The sequence below is a fragment of the Tachypleus tridentatus genome, chromosome 9 (genome assembly GCF_004210375.1).
Source record: "Tachypleus tridentatus isolate NWPU-2018 chromosome 9, ASM421037v1, whole genome shotgun sequence".
In the NCBI taxonomy this organism is placed as follows: Eukaryota; Metazoa; Arthropoda; class Merostomata; order Xiphosura; family Limulidae; genus Tachypleus; species Tachypleus tridentatus.
Window position 1 is genome coordinate 160,163,261 of NC_134833.1, and position 20,485 is coordinate 160,183,745.

The following is a 20,485-nucleotide window of genomic DNA, read 5'->3' on the forward strand; positions in this document are numbered from 1 at the left end:
CTACACATACTACAATACTTGATGTTAATTATGTCAACACTACACATACTACAATACTTGATGTTAATTATGTCAACACTACACATACTACAATACTTGATGTTAATTATGTCAACACTACACATACTACAATACTTGATGTTAATTATGTCAACACTACACATACTACAATACTTGATGTTAATTATGTCAACACTACACATACTACAATACTTGATGTTAATTATGTCAACACTACACATACTACAATACTTGATGTTAATTATGTCAACACTACATATACTACAATACTTGACATTAATTATGTCAACACTACACATACTACAATACTTGATGTTAATTATGTCAACACTACACATACTACAATACTTGACATTATGTCAACACTACACATACTACAATACTTGACATTAATTATATCAACACTACACATACTACAATACTTGACATTATGTCAACACTACACATACTACAATACTTGACATTATGTCAACACTACACATACTACAATACTTGACATTATGTCAACACTACACATACTACAATACTTGTAATTTGTGGACAAGTTATTATTAATAAACTACTATATAAAATAGTAAAAGTGTGTGTGTGTGTGTGTGTGTTTTCTTATAACAAAGCCACATCAGTGTAGCTGCTGAGTCCAACAAGGGGAATCGAACCCCTCATTTTAGTGTTGTAAATCTGCAGACTTACCAGTGGGGGACTATTAAAAGGATTTTAGCTTACTCTATTTACTTACAGTAATGTGAAAATATTAATATTTAGTAGTGAATGCAGATAAGGAGGTTATAGTTATAGGTGATTCTTAAACAAGGCATGTAAACAGGATAGTCTGCAGGGTAAATTAGGAGATAAAAATCACATTGTGCTGCCCAGGGGTATAGGTGGAGGATATAACTGTCAGAATAGGACATAAAATAAAGGGGGCTAGTAAAAATGCAAATTATGTGATGCATGTATGAGCTAATGATGAAGGAAAAAGTAGCTCAGAGGAGCTAATTAATAAGTAAAGAAAAACAAGCGTAACTGAATTTGGGTAGAAGCTGGCTTGTTTGTTACAAGTGTTAACTCAGCTGTAAGGGAGGTTTTAAACTGGAACTAGGTTGTTTTCAAGGCCAAAAAACCAAATACAAAATGAATAAGAACAGTTCAGCATAGGAAATGATTATAGAGGTAGTTATACGAGTCGTCTTAACTGTTAACATTGTAACGTTAGAAGTATAATAAAACATGACTTTTGTTATGAGTAGACGATTTTGATATAATGTGAATAACTGAAACATGATTAAATATAAATAATTTTTATGACAGAAATTTCCTCAGAATTAGACTATTTAACAGTAGAAAAGTGGGAGGAGGGAGTGGCTTTATATGTAAAATGTGAATTTGTTTGTTTTCGAATTTTGCACAAACCTACATAAGGGCTATCTTTACTAGCCATTACCACTCACCACCAACTCTTTAGCTACTCTTTTAACAGCGAACAGTGGGATTGACCATCACATTATAATGCTCCAAGGCTGAAAAAGTGAGCATATGTGGTGTGATGGGGATTCGAACCCACAACCCTCAGATTACAAGTCAAGTGCCTTATCCACCTGGCCATGGCAGGCCAAAATGTGAGTTACATTCTCTGCAAGTTAAGGATATTAAAAATAATGATAAGGAGATTGAAGACATTTGGGTTTCTATTACTGGATATAAAAGGAAGAGGCATTTAATGGATATTTGTTACAGACCGCCAGATGGTTATGAAGTCAGTGAGAAATTTTTACAATGAGATTAAGGTCTCAGCCATTAATGGAGTTATAATTATGGGTGATTTTAATTTCAGGCATAAAGATTGGTAAATGTTAAAGTCAAACCATAAGGGAGAAAGGTTTTGAAAACAGTTCAGGATGACTTTCCTCTTTGAAAAGGTTACTTTTTTTGTACATGAAGGTAAGGATGTAGATTTGGTGTATCTGGATTTTCAAAAACCATTTTACAAGATGGCACATAAAAGCTTGTAAAAATTTATCTTTATAGGTGTGGGAGATAAGTTAGCAAATTCAACAGAAGAGTGGCTGGATGTAAGAAAGCAGATCAATGTCACAAGTAAGGTACCTCAGGGATCAATGTTACAAGTAGGGTACCTCAGGGATCAATGTCACAAGTAGGGTACCTCAGGGATCAATTGTAGAACGTTTAGATCAATTCAATGACATAGATAAACGAATAATCAATAAATTAATTAAACTTACAGATGACACTGAGGTCTTGGATGATGCTGACTGTGAAGAGGATGCTCTTGATTTACAAAACGATTTACATGATTAGCGAGTTAGGCAAATAAATGGCAGACAGGGTTTAATTATTATAAATGAACCAGGGTTATCATAATTTGAATTATAAGTATAATTTGGATGCGGATAACCTTAACAGTGTCATGACTGAAAGGGATCTTGGTGTAATAGTTGTAAAATCACTAAGGCCTAATAAGCAGTGTGCTGTTGTTACTGGTAGAGCAAATATGATTTCACATTGTATTTACAAAAATATTGAATACAAGTCTGAAAAGGTTGTAACACAACTATAAATTTTGGCAGTGCAGGAGTCATCTTCAGCTAAGACAGTTTTATTTTTCTAACAGGGTGGTTGGATTTTGGATATTGTGGAAGCAATAAATTTAAATGAAGTTAAAGAAAACTTGATAACTATATGAATGACATCAGCTTTAAGAATTTTTTCTAAATTTATTTAATAGTTTTAGTTTAGTTTAGAAGATGGTACAGCCAAGATGGACCTAGAGATTCCATGTTGTTCCAAAACATTATGGTAATATGCCTTTATTTAATAGTTTTCAAATACTATATATACTTTAATACACTTTTACCTGTATTACGAAATACTTGTCGGCACAGTGAATTTGTGTTAATATCTTTAGCTGAGAAAATGTGAAAACATTTTCCCTTCTTAACCTCTTTAGATTACTACATACTAACAAAATGCATTATATTCTTTGTATTAAAAGTTGTGAAATACGGTTAGAAATATCAAGATGACACAATCCCTGGAAACTTACCTTTTCCAAAGTCTTTTGTGGTAATGCTGCAAGATTTATGTCAGAAGACTTCAGCAGTGAAGCACATACCTGGTGAAGTGCAGAGCTACAAGCTTCAATAGCTCCCTATAAAAATGTGTTCTTTTCAGGCAACTATTTGATACTCAGAGCAGGTTTTCTCTTTAAAATATACTCAACATACAATAACAGTTTGTTTTTACCTACTCATTTAATTATATTATGAACGACTGTATCACAAACAAATACTTTGAAGATGTGCAGCACATATATGACAACACAAAACATAAAAGAATAATGGTGAAACTTTGTCAAGTGGATGGCAACTGCCTGTTGTGGAGAAACTAGTTTAAAGGATGACATTTCGAAAGTCTTCCACCTTTTATTACACACTGACCTGAAGACAATAGGCTGAAGACTTTTGAAATGTCATTCCTCTACACTCATGTCTCCACAACAGGCAGTTGTTGTCCACTTTACAAAGTTTCATCATGAATACTTGACGAAATAATCTATCAAAGAATACTGTTAACAACATCTACTCATTAGGGTACATTCGGTATGACACTTTACACATTTGTACCTTTAAGGCTTAATAACCTGGGAAAAGAAACAGAATAAACATGCTCAGTAACACATTTTTCCAAAGTACAGTTGCTGGCAAATTCTTTGGCAATAATTTTATATATTATTTTGTGTTTAACCATTCTCATCATTTTAGAATGAAAAACAATAAAGAGAATATAGAGTCATGTGAAAAAATTAAGACACCCTATGAAAGCCTGTGTATATTTGTAACATTTTTGGATATATATAGATATTTAATCTCAATTTTAACAATACTGAGATATTATAGGAATATAACTAAACAATTAAAACTGTAGAAAAGACTTTTCAAGATTTTCTGCAAATGTAATTCTACAAAAATACATATCCTAACTGAGGAAAAAGTTAGGACACTCTACCCCCTAATAGCTAGTGTTACCCCCTTTGGCTGAAATAACTGCAGTGAGACGCTTCTTGTAGCCATCCTCCAGTCTCTGACATCGGTCTGAAGAAAGTTTGCCCCACTCCTCAATGCAGAATTCTGTCAGCTGTGAGATGTTTGAGGGGTTTCTTGCATGTACAGCCCATTTCAAGTCACCCCACAGCATCTCAATGGGATTAAGATCTGGGCTTTAACTCGGCCATTCCAGGACTCTCCATTTCTTAGTTTTCAGCCAGTCTTTGGTGAATTTACTGGTATGTTTTAGGTCATTGTCATGTTGCAGGGTCCAGTTCCACTTCAGCTTTAATTTTCTTACAGATGGTCTCACATGATCCTTAAGCACCCTCTGATACACAGTAGAATTCATGGTGGATTTTATGATTGTGAGCTGTTCAGGTCCTCCTGCAGCAAAGCAGCCCCAAACCATGACACTTCCACCTCCATGCTTCACAGTTGGTATGAGGTTCTTTTCCTGGAATGCTGTATTTAGTTTATGCCAAACGTGTCCTCTGTTCTGATGTCCAAATAATTCAATTTTGGACTCATCTCTCCAAAGAACATTATTCCAGAAGTCCTGGTCTTTGTCTACATTCACTCTGGCAAACTTCAGTCTGGCCTTGATGTTTCTCTTAGAGTGCAAAGGTTTCCTCCTTGCATGCCTCCCATGCAAGTTAAACTTGTGCAGTCTCTTTCTGATTGTAGAAACATGCACTTTCACATCAACAGTAGCCAGAGCCTGCTGTAGGTCCCGTGGTGACATGTTAAGGTGTTTGGAGACCTCTTTTAGCTTCTTGCAGTCTGCTCTCAGGGTGAACTTGATTGGAAGACCAGAGCTGGCCATGTTGGCAGTTGTTTTGAAAGCCCTCCATGTGTTGACTATTTTCCGAACAGTGAAATGGCTGATTTCAAGATCTTTTAAATCCCGTACCAGACTCATAAGCTGCTACAATTTTCTTTCTGAAGGCCTCAGACAGCTCTTTTGCTCTCACCATGGTGCTCACTCTCACTTCGACAGTCAGGAGCACACCAAACTAAATGTCTGAGGTTTAAATAGGGCAAACCTCATTCAAAATGCTGAGTAACAATCTTCTAATCATGTGCACCTGGTGTGATACATCTGTGTGTGAGTTGAGCCATTTTAAGTGGGGATAAATGTGGGGGTGTCCTAACTTTTTTCTCAGTTAGAATATGCATTTTTGTATAATTACATTTACAGAAGATCTTGAAAAGTCTTTTCTTCAGTTTTAATTGTTTAGTTATATTCCTATAAACTCTCAGTATTGTTAAAATTGAGATTAAATATTTATATATCCAAAAATGTTACAAAAATACACAGGCTTTCATAGGGTGTCCTAATTTTTTCCTCAGTTAGAATATGCATTTTTGTAGAATTACATTTTACAGACAATCTTTTCTTCAGTTGTAATTGTTGTTATATTCCTATAATCTCTCAGTATGGCTTTTATTACGAGCTAGATAGCCTTCAATTTTTACAGTAGTACATTAATAGGTAGGAATCATTTAAATAAAACACATAACAGAAATTGTTGAAACATAATATTCAAACAGCTCTCAACCAAAACTCTAAATCAAGAGCTGTGGTTTATAAGAATGGTCAAACCAAAACTCTAAATCAAGAGTTGTGGTTTATAAGGATGGTCAAAAGAATGGAAAAACCAAAACTCTAAATCAAGAGCTGTGGTTTATAAGAATGGTCAAACCAAAACTCTAAATCAAGAGCTGTGGTTTATAAGGATGGTCAAAAGAGTGGAAAACATCATCATTTATATAATCTCACACCTGTGAAAGTCTTTTATGCAGTTCCAATGAATTTTTGAAGCCTTTGATGTGATTAAAATGGTCATATCAGCTCATGTCCACAAGCAAAATAAGATCTGTGGAAGTCTTTATATGTGTGGTCTAACATTGGCAATGGCTATTCTTCGTAGATTTGTTGTAATAGAAATCAAAGTGTTCAGCAGTAGCACTTAATCATAACCTTTTCATCTTTTTATCTTATTGTAATGAACTTTTGTCACTAATACTCTTTATTGTTAACATTCATGTAGTAATTTCTCTCTATTTTCCATACAATTTGTACCGTAAAACTTTTAATCTAGTTAACAAAATGAAAAGAACCTTGTGCCGACATCTCATCAGGACAGAAACCATACAGTTTACAGCTTTTTGTACTAAGGCATGGTCAATAAAATGTTTCAGCTTAGGGTGCTCCGTAAACATGACTGTAATAAGATCGGCCAGAAAAAAACAACTTTCCTAGACGAAAGAAAAACGTAGTTACTAAGTATTATAGATCTGAAGATAAACAAGCATATTTAGTACTGACATTAGCTATAAATGTTCTAGCTTGCTGGAATTTGTTGATAAAGAACTATGTGGTATTAAAGTACACAAAAGAAACACCAGGATAATTAAACAGTTTATTTTTTTACACTTTGGTAATTCTTTATAAAACTACCATAATATAAGTATTGGCATTACATCATTTAAACTGCTTGGTTACATAATAAAGAGATTGATAAAATAGATTATTACATAATACAAGACATCTGGTTTAAAAATATACTTGTAAAAACGGTTCATTTGGGTTGAGAAAAGGTTGAAATGTTGTTCGCTCCTCCACATAAAAAAATTTCTCAATCCAAATAAATCGTTTTTACATGTATATCTTTCTCTATAAGTGAGTTTTTTCAACATCACTGAAGACATCTGATTTGTATATATTATTTGTGATTAAGCAAAAGGGTTCTTATCACCGATTTCTCAATTCATGGATCTTAAAAACTGTAAAAAATTACTCAAGAACCACAAAAGTTTATCTACCAACCTTAATGGACTGCCAACAACAAGATATCAGAAGCTGGTAATCATGAGGCAGAGCTGGATCATCCTCCAAGATCTGGTTTTCCCGAAACTTGTGAGCCACATTTTGTAGAGAAATACCCATCTCTTCAAATGATGGTGCTACCTCTGTACAAATAGAACACAGAAAAAAATATATTATAGAAACTTTTATATAAAACAATACATAGATATATACATTTCCTGTCTCCAATAAATAATTTCACAATACCCTTATGGATCACTAAGTTGGCAGATCTGAGTGAAATATAAATCTTTTTGTTACAAAGGATTGGAATTCGTGCATCTATTTTTTTACTTAACATAATAAACAATAAATACATAAAGGTACCAGTACTGAAAACAAAGACGTACTGTTTTCAAGAATTCTGTGAATAACCTTCCTCATGTTATCCTGTTTCAAGTTTGGTACTGATTGATCAATAAAATGCACATGAAGCAGATACACACATACATGAACATTTATTTATATAACACTTTTGTTTTGAACTTACTTACTAATTAAATATATTCTATTACAAGTTACGGCTTTTACAATAAGTACGATTTCTGTTTAGAACAAGTACAACATTTCAGTCCCTGGGGTGTTTATTTTTAAATACACAGCTTTTAAGAGTGAAGAACAATTTATATATATATATATATATATATTACCACAATAGTTCATTTTTTCTACAGTATTAGTTTTACTAGAAAAATTTTTAAACAATACCATCATGTTTCAAAACCATATACAATATTATAACTGGGATTGACAGTTAAAAACAATACAACATCAACATTATTTATAAAATACGTGATAACTGCCACGACTTCTATATTGGAGAAACAAGTTGAACAATGGAAACCAGATTCAAAGAACCCAAAAAGTCACCTTCACAAGTTTTTGAACACTGCAAGTCAAATAAACACATCATAACCATAGAAAACAACCAAATACTAAATAAAGAAACAAACATAAACAAACCCAAAATTAAAGAAGACTTATACAACGTAAGCCCAAAATAAACCAATATAAAGGAACACCTTTATGCCTATATTAATAAATGTATCCAATATCTAAGCACGCCCTCTACATTCCTACACTCAATTACACAACCGCCTTCAACATGTGGTCAGCTACTGGTCAGTTACCTCTTTCTTTCTTTGTGAACCTAACAATGACAGAAAAAGATCGAAACATTGTTCACTCCTCTATTAGCACCTTCACTACCCATACCAGCCTTTCTCAAATATATAAGTTATAAACAATACCATCATGTTTTAAAACTATACACAATATTATAACTAGGACTAACAGTTACTTTTGTGAATGACAAACATTTAAATTAAAATTACCTGGGTAACAGACTTCAAATTCCTTTATCAATATGATAACATTCAGTAACAGTAAATAAATAAGATGCTAACCTTTGCTTACATCACTCCCTGAGCCCATGGCCTCTAACATCAGCTTCACAATGTTGTCACAGAGATCAAACACATTTGTCATCAAATGTTGCATCTTTATGAGGGTTAGCTCATCTCCAGGAATTGATTCTAGTAAATGACTCAGAGCTTCAGGTTTATCTGTCATGACTCGATGCAGAGCATGAAGTATACCTGGCAGTTAAGTAATGTTTCACGTTAACTATGCCTCTGTCTTTTTCCTTTTAAATGCTTAAACTCTGAATTACCAATTCATAAAAAAAATTTTAAAATGGTCTTTTAAGTTCCATTTGTAGGTACTATTTCAACTTCCAAACAGGTTTTAATGTTACCTTACTCTTAGTAAGATACAAAAACTGTTAAAAGTACCATGTACTGGGGTGTTTGATGCAGCTTTCAGTAAGTTATTCTCAGCCAAAGAAAACTGTTCCTCTGCCATTCTCAGAAGCTCTGTCAGGTAGTCCAGTTCAGGGTTAGAATCCAGAGTACCAGTCAATATTTTTTTGTGAGTCCAGCTAATCTGCATCTTGGATCTTACTACACATCTAGAACATGAAAAAAAACAATTAACCATAAATTACTACTGAATACAAAAATATTTAACATTGTGTGCATGTGCAGATTATATGGATGTGAAGACAATATTAATACTGACAAGTAACACAAAATAAAATCAAAACAAAGCACTGTAACTCCAAACCTGTGACTAATGTTAGTTTGTAAAAACCAAAAACAAGTCTAAACAAAGATTGACAGTTTATTCCCACAGCAGTCCCACTTCTACAGTCACTTAGGATACATTTTATATCCCACATTATGTACCCTGGTATCCTTTCAACTGTTGCAGTTTTTAATTTTTGTTTTGGATTATTTCTTCTTATAACAAACAACATAAATACATACATATATATATGTTTAGGTGCAAAACTTCACAGGGGCTAACTATACTATACCAACACCAGAAAACTGAACATGGGATTTTGTACTGCATGTCCAGTACTTAGTTAAACCACCAGAGGACTTACATAAATATATAAATACAGAATTACTTAATTCAAAACTAAACCTGGGATTTTGTACTGCATGTCCAGTACTTAGTTAAACCACCAGAGGACTTACATAAATATATAAATACAGAATTACTTAATTCAAAACTGAACCTGGGATTTTGTACTGCATGTCCAGTACTTAAACCACCAGAGGACTTACATAAATATATAAATACAGAATTACTTAATTCAAAACTGAACTGATTAACACAAATTTAGCTATTTAAATAAAAATTATTCTTGTCTCCAGATTATAAGGATCTATACTTAGATATGGATAAACAGGATGTCAGTTTATTCCCACTGTGCTGTTGACAACAACACCTTGGAAGTTTCACTCAATGTGTTAACTGCATTTGTCTTCATCAGGCTAAATAATTAATAATATTTCAACAACCTGACGAAGTTAGTGTCTGTCAGCCTCTGGAAGTAAAACTCTGATAATGCAAAAACACCCCAAACATATCTGAAAAAATAAGTGGCCCTAACCTGATGAATAACAAACGATGGATGAAAGCTCCAGTGTCACATTCTTGCACATGAGGACTGTTGCACAATCTTAATGCCGATGCTAACATATCTTCACTTAATGAATGCAAGCTGCCATCTGGTGGTGGCCACAAAAAGTAGTCTTCAAGGATTTTAACTGCAAGTTCTTTTATCTGTTACATTTATTAATTATAAAAAAAAAATATTTCTACCAACCTTTGTGACACAGTCATGAAATGGAAATAAAATAATTTGAAACAGTAACAGTTAATACAAGTTATCAAATACTTTTAAAGGAAACCTTTACTTTGTCACAAACTATGAAACACCTTTTAAAAACTAAAACTTGAACAAGAACTAAGCTACCATAAAGTCATAACAAATTTTTATAATTAAAAAACTGTCTTCCATTATAGACAGAGACTTAAAATCCTCAAACACACACTAATCACTGTACACATTCTACATATCACTTAAAACAAAACAGACTTTTGGAAAATTCCACTGAAACAGATTAATCACCAGACTGACAAACATAAACCATACACATTTTAAAATACAAATTTCCATACAATTTACAAAAATTAACTAAGGTACAGACTACAAGTTTACAATTAAATTTTGTCATTTAAATAATTAATTAATTTGAGGAGTATTTTTGACACTGTTTTACTCTACCTCATCAACCCTGTCCATCATACAGGTCATAATAGCATACAATATTGGCACAGTAAAGAAGTTCCAGTTTCCATTGCTTTGGACAAACTGGACAAGTAGATGGGTTTTAGCTGTAAGATAAAAAAAAAAAACAGCAAACCAGAAACATTACAAACAAGCTTGTGTTCTTTTTATTACTGTAAACATAAAAAAGTTCCTGTTTAATATATTTACAAGCATCTCACATTTCAACTCCATACACTCATTTCATGCATAGCTGAATGTAAATGTCTTATCAGGAAATGAGAACATATCAGTCCATTAAAAAAATAAAGATAACTGATGCAATAGGGTAACTACTTTCATTTTACAGGATACTTTCATTTATATATATATATTTTTATAAATATACTTTAAATTTTAGTTCAGAGATATGCAAGGTGACAGCTGACCTACAAAGAACAAAAATGCCACCTTATTCACAGTAGAGTAAAAAATACTCAAACACTTTCAAATATATCATAATTCTTTTTACTTATGAAGAAAAATAGTGCTTTATTCAAAAGTGTTTCATTTCTAGTATCTTTTGAACTCTTAACTTTGTGATAATTCTAATATTATAGATGTTCCCAGAATGTACACACACAAACATTTCACTCACTTCAACAATGAGCACTTAGATATTGAGGACAAGCCTATAAACATAACTTGAAATAGCTTCCACTAAGATTACTGGGAGATTATTATGGACTGAATAAGTTTCTCTATCTGGTTAGTAAAACCCCTAGTGAAAAGTTTTAAAATTGAGGGGGCCAGTAAATTTTGGAATGGAGAGAAATGTTTTGATGGTTTCAAAGTTACATTTATAAAAATTAAACCATAATAAATAATGTTTTTTTCTTTCAACATGTTTGAACAGGAGTCATGGCATGGGAGTATTTGAAGCAAACAATGCCCACCCTAATACATCTTGTTAATTGTTTTGGTACTTGTATTAAAAATTTATTAGAGGGGGACACAAGCACTAAATGTTTGTTGAAAGGAACAATAATGGTCAGAAAACACTAAACTGGATCAGTACATGAATATTTATAAACATCGTGTATGTCACCACATAAAGTTTGTTTCTATTGGTATTTTGTTTACAGAACTAAACCCATCCTATAAATATCACATTCTTATGTTTCACTGCCCGTTTCAGTTGAGATGACTTCTATGTTAACCAATCAGCTCTGAGCTCTTATGGTGAATTGTTACGGTCAATCTCTTTAAAAAATTTTTATTAGTAAATATTCTTTTATCACCAATCATTTTCAGTAAAAAATCTTTATTACAATGTGATAATTTAAATGCTTTTAACTCAGAATTAAATGAGAACACCCAACAACACGGAAATTTATTTTCTTACCAAAGCCAACACAGTAATTATTTTATATTGTTCATTATAGAATTAACTCAAACAATCAGTCATCAATCATGTTGAAAAACATGATACTTGAGAAATCAGAATGTTACAAAGTTCTATAACAACTGAAAGCTTCAGTACTATTTGAAAACAGTTTACCTGGAGGAACTCCCTTTTTCCTCTGAGGACTTGGTTCGGAACAAAATGTTTCCATGGTAACAAGATAAATGGATAAGCACGAGTGGCGACGCTGAAAGGATGATCCAGGAATAAGGTTCCTTGTGATTAAATCTAACAGCCAATCAACAAAACCTGAAAAATATAAAAGCTAAGAATTAGATTCCTTGTGATTAGATCTAGCAAACTAATCAACAATACCCAAAAGATTCAAACCAAGGAATGAGATTTCTTGTGATTTGGTCTAGCAGCCAATAAACAGTCTTCAAAATTCAAACCCAAGAATGAGATTTGTTGCGATTAGGTCTAGCAACCAATCGCCAAATCTGTACATTCAAAGCTAGGAATGAAATTTCTTGTGATTAGATCTAGCACCAAACCATCTGTATAAATGGGAATGGAAAGATGGTTCAAAAGATGTTTGGTAAATAGAAAGTAATATTTCCAATTAGGTCACATCTGGGAATAGTTATAGAACGTGGTGGAATGAACTGGCCAGTGGATATAGCAAGTTTATATAAGATCAGACCCAATTCATCCAACTGTACTTGGATACAAAGACCAAAAGAAACAATAGCAGACCCTCTATTCTGAAAAAAGCATGGCCACTTAGAAAGGAAAACACAACTTCAGGTGGAATGCTGTGGTAATAATTGAAGTTTTGAAGAGTACAGTAAAGACAATTGCAAACATTAAGTTGTAGAGGTAGTTCATGAGATTCAGTATACAAACTCTTGGACTGGAGAAGTGCAGAAGGCCCCTCTGCAGAGCCAAAGACCCTGATGGTGAATAGGGTCCAACATCTTCAAGGCCAAGGTCTTGGCAGAGGCATAGACCCATAGCAGTTTTGATGAAATGAAGGTACAATAGATTTTTTAGCACAGAATATTGAGCTGTTTCCCAAGAGGTGGAAGAGAGGACACAGAGTATGTTGAGTGCCCTTGTACACTTGACATGTAGCTGTTAGATTTGTGGAAAGATGTCAGTTTATGATCTAATATAAGCCCCAAGAGCTTTGTCTTGGGCACCGAAGGAAGCACAACTTTTCCAAGATGGAGCTCAAAATTAGGGTGAATACCACATTAGCAGCAGAAGTGCATGCAAACAGTTTTGGAATGAGAATAGGTAAAACCGTCTGCTGTGGTCCACTTCAGTAAATGACTGAAACTGTCATTCAAAACACTTCACACTTCATGACTGACATGAGATATGGAAGTTGTCAACATAGAGACCACTGATGGTATCAATCTTTATAATGAAAAGTGTGATACTCAAGACACAGCCCTGAGGGACTCTAAGTACCTGTGGGAAAGAACAGGAGAAGGTAAAACCCACACGATCTTCAAATTGAGAGTCCATTAAAAAATGTTTAATAACAATTGGCATATGTCTATGTAACCTGTATGAGTGGAGATCTCACAGGATACCATACCTCTGCATAGTATTGTAAAACTTTCTCAAAATAAAAGAACACAGAAATGATGTTGTCGCTCAAGAAAAGCTTCCTTAATTTACGTGTAAAGTCAAATCAAGTAATCCATGGTGGAACACTGTCAATGGAACCCACACTGGGTGGGCGAGAAGAGGTTGTTTAATTTGAAGAACCAAACAAGATTATCATTGACCATCCTCTCTAAAATCTTGCAGAGATAGCTCGTCAAATCAGTTGGAGAGTAATTTGAAAGAATCTTGGGATCCTCCCAGGCTCAGGAAAAAGGAGGGCCAACAACATGGTGACAAGCATCAAGAACAACATTCTACTGCCAGATCTGGTCAAAAACAACCAAAGGATTAGCAAGAGAGTTAGGAGAGAGATGGCGAAGTATCTTGTAGTGAATATCAATAGGTTCAACCGATGTTCTGCCAGACTGATGAAGAGCAAGCTTGAGTTCCACCAGCATAAACAAGCAATTATAGTCATACTGATGATCAGCCCAAAGGGAAAGAGGTTATTGCTCTACTTATGTTTTGATGGCTAAGAAGGTGGGGGATGAAGCAGAAGTGCTAAACGCATGAGAAAAGCTTTCACCAAAAGTATCAGTGATGCTCTGAGCATCAGCTGGCCATCAGAGAGCAAGATCAAAAGGATGCAGAAGTTTACTGTCCAGTAACCTTTTGAATCTTGTTCCCATACAACTTTGAAACTGGTGGTAGAAGAAATGCTAGATGTGTATTTATTTCAAGATTTCTTCTGGCTTTGATGTCTCACCTGCTAAGCATGTATATGGGCCCACTGAAAAGTAATGTGGTTTACAATGTGGGATACCTACACTAAAGGTATCCCTAATTCATATTTTTTTATCCTTCTATGCCATGTGGCAAATAGGATTCCACCATGAACGAGGATACTGAGAAAAACACGTTAAGATTTTAGGAATAAACTGAGCAGCTGCCTGGACAATAGTCAGTCACTGCTGCTATGCAGTTATCTTTCAATGGCTTACAGATAATAGCATGATCAAGTTCTAAGAGAGCAGTGAAAAAGGACTAGTTGGCCTGTTCCATCTTCCATAAAGACTAATAGTTTGGGTGGCATTGACCACAGCCAGTCTCTCTGAAAATGACAGGAAAATTTTCACTGCCCCATGGGTTACTGCCAACCCACCAAGAAAATTAAAAGTGAAGGGGAGCAGACAGAGGGATCAATAACAGTAAAAGACTGACTAGGTGCATGAAAATAAATATAAAAACCAGAATTGATGAAAGAAATGTTACGATCCAAGAACATATGCTCTATGGAATGACCCCTCCTCATCAATATCAGTCCACCCCAGAGGGGGTTATGTCCATTAAAATTCCCAGGATTAAAAAAGGGTGATGGTAACTGCTCAGTGAGGGCATCAAAGTCTGGCTAATCATAGGTCTCTTCAAGAGTCAGGTAGAGAGAACAAATAGTGATGGTACAACTCAAGAAAACACGAATGGTTATGGCTTCCAAGTGCATATTGAATGGCAAAGACAGGGTGGGGCACTTACTGACTGACCAGCAGTGCCCCCCTTCCATGCACTTGCCCATCACACAACCTATCATTTTTGTACAAAGAAAACTGCCAAAAGGTGACTGCATCAGCAGGTTTCAGAAATGTTTCCTGTAAGAAGAGAGACACAGAATGGTAAGAATCAATCAAAAATCCTTAATTGTCATCCACAATCAAGTGAAAACACCAACAGTTCCACTGTATCAAAGTGGCCGTTTTTATTTATATAGATGACAATGGGAGAGGGACTCCTTCTGTTTTTGACCATGTTTTTATTCTTTATGGAACAGAGGTCTATTGACCTCCATACACCCTGCCCTGAGTGAAGTAGGCAGGTCTCTGTCTGTGGACAAAGATTCCAGCAACATAGGGTGTTAACGAATAACTGTTTTGCATCTTAGGCCTGCAGAGGAGCACTGACTTGAGGAAACATCCAAAGCCAAAGGAAGTGAACCTGGACAGTCATTGGAAGGAGTGGCAGATATGGAGATGGAAGTAGATGTAGATTCATCAACTCTTTTTACTATGGAGGGCAAAAGACTCTTCAGATGTTTTACAAACAACTCTGTTGGAGGCACAGAAATATCTGTCTGCACTCCCACTATGACAGTGGAATAGAGTGCAGCAGCAAATGTCTGAGATGGAGTGGGGGGGACAGTAACTTCAGAGGTTCTGGGAAGGAAATATTGTTTATAGTCTTCAAATGTTGCGCCTCTTTCTCCCCTGCTTGTAGGCATCATGATCTTTCCATCACAATGAGCACATGTAAAAGAACCATGACATGATGTCTTTGAATGATCGAAATGTTGACACTGGAAACAGCTGAGATGGTTGGGAATGTATGGCTGCACCTTACAGTTCAGATAACTTGTTTTGACTGTGATAGGGAGGACACAGTGATGTAAACATCAGTATCAGAACAGTAGAAGGCATCATAATTCTGTATGTGAGTGGAGATTCAGCACACCCCAGAAATGCCTTGGCTCGAGAAATCACGAAAGATCTTTGACTTGGGAATGTCCTTAATTTAAATCCCTCTCAACTATAACTCCTCTGGAACAATTCAAAGTTACATGGGGGAGTAATCTCATTGGGTGTATCCTCAATGGATTTCAATTTCAAGAGGAGTTTAGTATATTGTGTTGAAGTTGTTTCCACCAAAATGTCTGCGGAACACAATTTATTTACTGACTTGGGGAAGCCAGCAAGCCCTTCTAATTCCTTTTGAATAAAAAAGGGAGATAGCTGTCCTAAGTATCTCTTGGACAAGGAATGCATAACCAGAAATCAAGGTACAGTAAATGACTGTGAAAGTGACCATTAATCCATGCAGGGTCATTTTCTGATAATCTGCTTCTTTTTTTTTGTGACCGGGATATCCATAATAAAGGCAATACATTTTAGTGCCTACCATCCACACTTACCATGGAGCCCTGTAAGGGGACGCACTACAACACCAAACAAGGACACTGCAGCAATACCAGGGTTTGGTGAGCACTATACCCAAACACCAGCATCAGACACTACGTCCACAACACCCATTGGAAACATCCAACTGACCATAAGGGAGGATGTTTAAATCCTAAAGGAAGTAAACTGAAAGTAAAGAACCTTGTACAAGAATCCACCTCAAAGGGCCTAGCATTATGAATACACCTCCAATAACACTCAGTTATTCTAACTGTAATATTTTTTCTGACATATCATGATTGCTTATGTTTAACCAGATTCTTACAATAACCGAGCATCAGATAGTAGAAATAAAAGCATCAATAAAACTAAAAAAAAATTACACTACCTTTAGTTCCTGAGAATCTATCAAAGACATCTCTGTTAACTCAACATTTCAACTTTACGCCTTCACTTAGAGCATTAATTTTCCATAACAGACAATATTAACTGGAGTGATATAGTTAATTATATAATACCAGCAGAAATGCCACCCTGTAGGTGACTGTTTGTGTTAGTAATTGCTAATCATAGTAATTCATACCTCACTGAAAATATTTTGAAAAAGTGAATCATTTCTAAGAAAACAAAAATGATTTTTTCTGGGAAGTATTGCATGGGATTTGTTTGTTTTGAATTTTGTGCAAAGCTACTTGAGAGCTATCTGCACTAGCCGTCCCTAACATAGCAGCGTAAGACTAGAGACAAGGCAGCTAGTTATCACCTCCCACCGTCAACTCTTGAGCTATTCTTTTACCAATGAATAGTGGGATTGATAGTCATATTATAACACTCTCATGGCTGAAAAGGCGAGCATGTTTAGTGCGATGGGATTTTAAACCCGTGACCCTCAAATTATGAGTCGAGTGCATTAACCACCTGGCCATGCCGAGACAAATGATAGGGGACTAGTGAAGTACGCAGGGAGTCAGATTCTGACACTGACCCCTCTGTGTCATGTCCTGGAGGACCTGAGGCCTCTTGTCAAGCAATTAAATTGCTGAACATGTGTAACTTTATGAATTGAATCAAACAAAGAAAGTTTTTATTTTAGCTTGAATGGTATTTGGTTTGGTTTGAATTTTGAGAGCTATCTGCGCTAGCTGTACCTAATGTACTAGTGTAAGACTAGAGGGAAGGCAGCTAGTCATAACTACCAACCAGCTTGGAATACTCTTTTATCAACGAATAGTGGGATTGACCATTACATTATAATGCCCGCACAGCTGAAAGGCCAAGTGTGTGTGGTGTGATGGGGATTCGAACCTGGAACCCTCAAACTGAAAAAAAATATAGATAGTAATTTTAAGAAACATTTTTAGTAGTATATTTGCAAACTACATCAATAAAGATATAATAAAACCCTCAGTACAGTCTTAATGAAAGTTGTGTTTCTGTTGCAAGAAGTGTAGTTTTATTTAAAACTGTGTTCCATGATAACAAAGTGGTTGTCGCACATTATGTTACTTTTCTGTCTGAATCTTGAATACATAAAGTGAGAAATTTTTTATGGATATTTCTTTGTGGTGCCATTCAAAGAAATGATGCCACCTTGTATTTATTATTTTGGCCACATACATAGTTAAATACACACATACCTGCTTTGTGCATTAGAATAAAATGTATACTCATGGTAAAGGCATAAAACCAAAAGGTTAAGCAAATAAAAAGAAAAAAACTTCAAAAAAATCCCTAAAGTTTATAATTGCTTGTTTTAATCATATTTATATGTACTACAGTTTAGTAAGCACTACCAAATTTAAAAAGTAATAAATCTATAATTTTATTTCTTTTCAGCAGTCATTAAATATACTTACAAATATTTTCCCACAATACTGGTGGAATGTTGGTAAATGAATTTTGTTTCTTAAAACCTAGCAAACTTAGTGCTCCATCTCTGATACGAACAAGAAATGTTGTGACATGTTTGAACAGCTGGCAGCGAAATGGGCCGCTATCTATATTAAGATTGTCGGATAAGAAGTCTTTCAGTGTTTCAATCTCCATCAGAGAAGGCAGCTCTAGCATCGAAGAGAAAAAACGAAAAATGTGACTTTGGTAAAACTTCAACAATCTGTACCACTTTTGTAAGTCTACAGAAAAACACCTGTATACAATACCACTTTTGTAAGTCTACAGAAAAACACCTGTATACAATACCACTTTTGTAAGTCTACAGAAAAACAACTGTATACAATACGACTTTTCTAAGTCTACAGAAAAACAACTGTATACAATACGACTTTTCTAAGTCTACAGAAAAACAACTGTATACAATACCACTTTTGTAAGTCTACAGAAAAACAACTGCATACAATACCACTTTTGTAAGTCTACAGAAAAACAACTGTATAGAACACCACTTTTGTAAGTCTACAGAAAAACAACTGTATAGAATACCACTTTTGTAAGTCTACAGAAAAACAACTGTATAGAACACCACTTTTGTAAGTCTACAGAAAAACAACTGTATACAATACCACTTTTGTAAGTCTACAGAAAAACAACTGTATAGAACACCACTTTTGTAAGTCTACAGAAAAACAACTGTATAGAATACCACTTTTGTAAGTCTACAGAAAAACAACTGTATACAATACCACTTTTGTAAGTCTACAGAAAAACAACTGTATAGAATACCACTTTTGTAAGTCTACAGAAAAACAACTGTATAGAATACCACTTTTGTAAGTCTACAGAAAAACAACTGTATAGAATACCACTTTTGTAAGTCTACAGAAAAACAACTGTATACAATACCACTTTTGTAAGTCTACAGAAAAACAACTGTGTAGAATAGTACTTCAATAAGTGAAAAAGTAACTTGTTTTACTTTCAATATCAATCACAAATATAGGAAAATGATAAACAAAATGTGAAACAGACATAGTTATATACAGGAAAATGATAAACAAAATGTGAAACAGACATAGTTATATACAGGAAAATGATAAACAAAATGTGAAACAGACAGTTATATATAGGAAAATGATAAACAAAATGTGAAACAGACAGTTATATATAGGAAATTGATAAACAAAATGTGAAACAGACATAGTTATATACAGGAAAATGATAAACAAAATGTGAAACAGACAGTTATATATAGGAAAATGATAAAAAAATGTGAAACAGACAGTTATATACAGGAAAATGATAAACAAAATGTGAAACAGACATAGTTATATACAGGAAAATGATAAACAAAATGTGAAACAGACATAGTTATACACAGGAAAATGATAAACAAAATGTGAAACAGACAGTTATATATAGGAAAATGATAAACAAAATGTGAAACAGACATAGTTATATACAGGAAAATGATAAACAAAATGTGAAACAGACAGTTATATATAGGAAAATGATAAAAAAAAAATGTGAAACAGACAGTTATATACAGGAAAATGATAAACAAAATGTGAAACAGACATAGTTATATACAGGAAAATGATAAACAAAATGTGAAACAGACAGTTATATACATGAAAATGATAAACAAAATGTGAAACAGACATAGTTATATATAGGAAAATGATAAACAAAATGTGAAACAGACAGTTATATACAGGAAAATGATAAACAAAATGTGAAACAGACAGTTATATACAGGAAAATGATAAACAAAATGTGATACAGACATAGTTATATACAGGAAAATGATAAACAAAATGTGAAACAGACAGTTATATATAGGAAAATGATAAACAAAATGTGAAACAGACATAGTTATATATAGGAAAATGATAAACAAAATGTGAAACAGACATAGTTATATATAGGAAAATGATAAACAAAATGTGAAACATAGTTATATATAGGAAAATGATAAACAAAATGTGAAACAGACATAGTTATATATAGGAAAATGATAAACAAAATGTGAAACAGACATAGTTA

At 34.1% G+C, this 20,485-nt stretch overlaps 1 protein-coding gene across 1 annotated transcript in view; it reads right to left on the minus strand.

Moving 5' to 3' along the window:
- The window catches only part of LOC143226813 (tRNA (32-2'-O)-methyltransferase regulator THADA-like), a 70,675-nt gene that overhangs the window by 35,784 nt on the left and 14,406 nt on the right, over positions 1-20,485 (minus strand). The window contains exons 5-13 of the mRNA XM_076458252.1: positions 18,403-18,606; positions 12,141-12,293; positions 10,598-10,707; positions 9,920-10,092; positions 8,751-8,926; positions 8,364-8,555; positions 6,919-7,061; positions 6,210-6,347; positions 3,086-3,190 (exon numbers count right to left, since the gene is read on the minus strand). Of these exons, the coding sequence (XP_076314367.1) occupies positions 3,086-3,190; positions 6,210-6,347; positions 6,919-7,061; positions 8,364-8,555; positions 8,751-8,926; positions 9,920-10,092; positions 10,598-10,707; positions 12,141-12,293; positions 18,403-18,606 (1,394 nt within the window). The remainder of the gene's footprint in view (positions 1-3,085; positions 3,191-6,209; positions 6,348-6,918; positions 7,062-8,363; positions 8,556-8,750; positions 8,927-9,919; positions 10,093-10,597; positions 10,708-12,140; positions 12,294-18,402; positions 18,607-20,485) is intronic.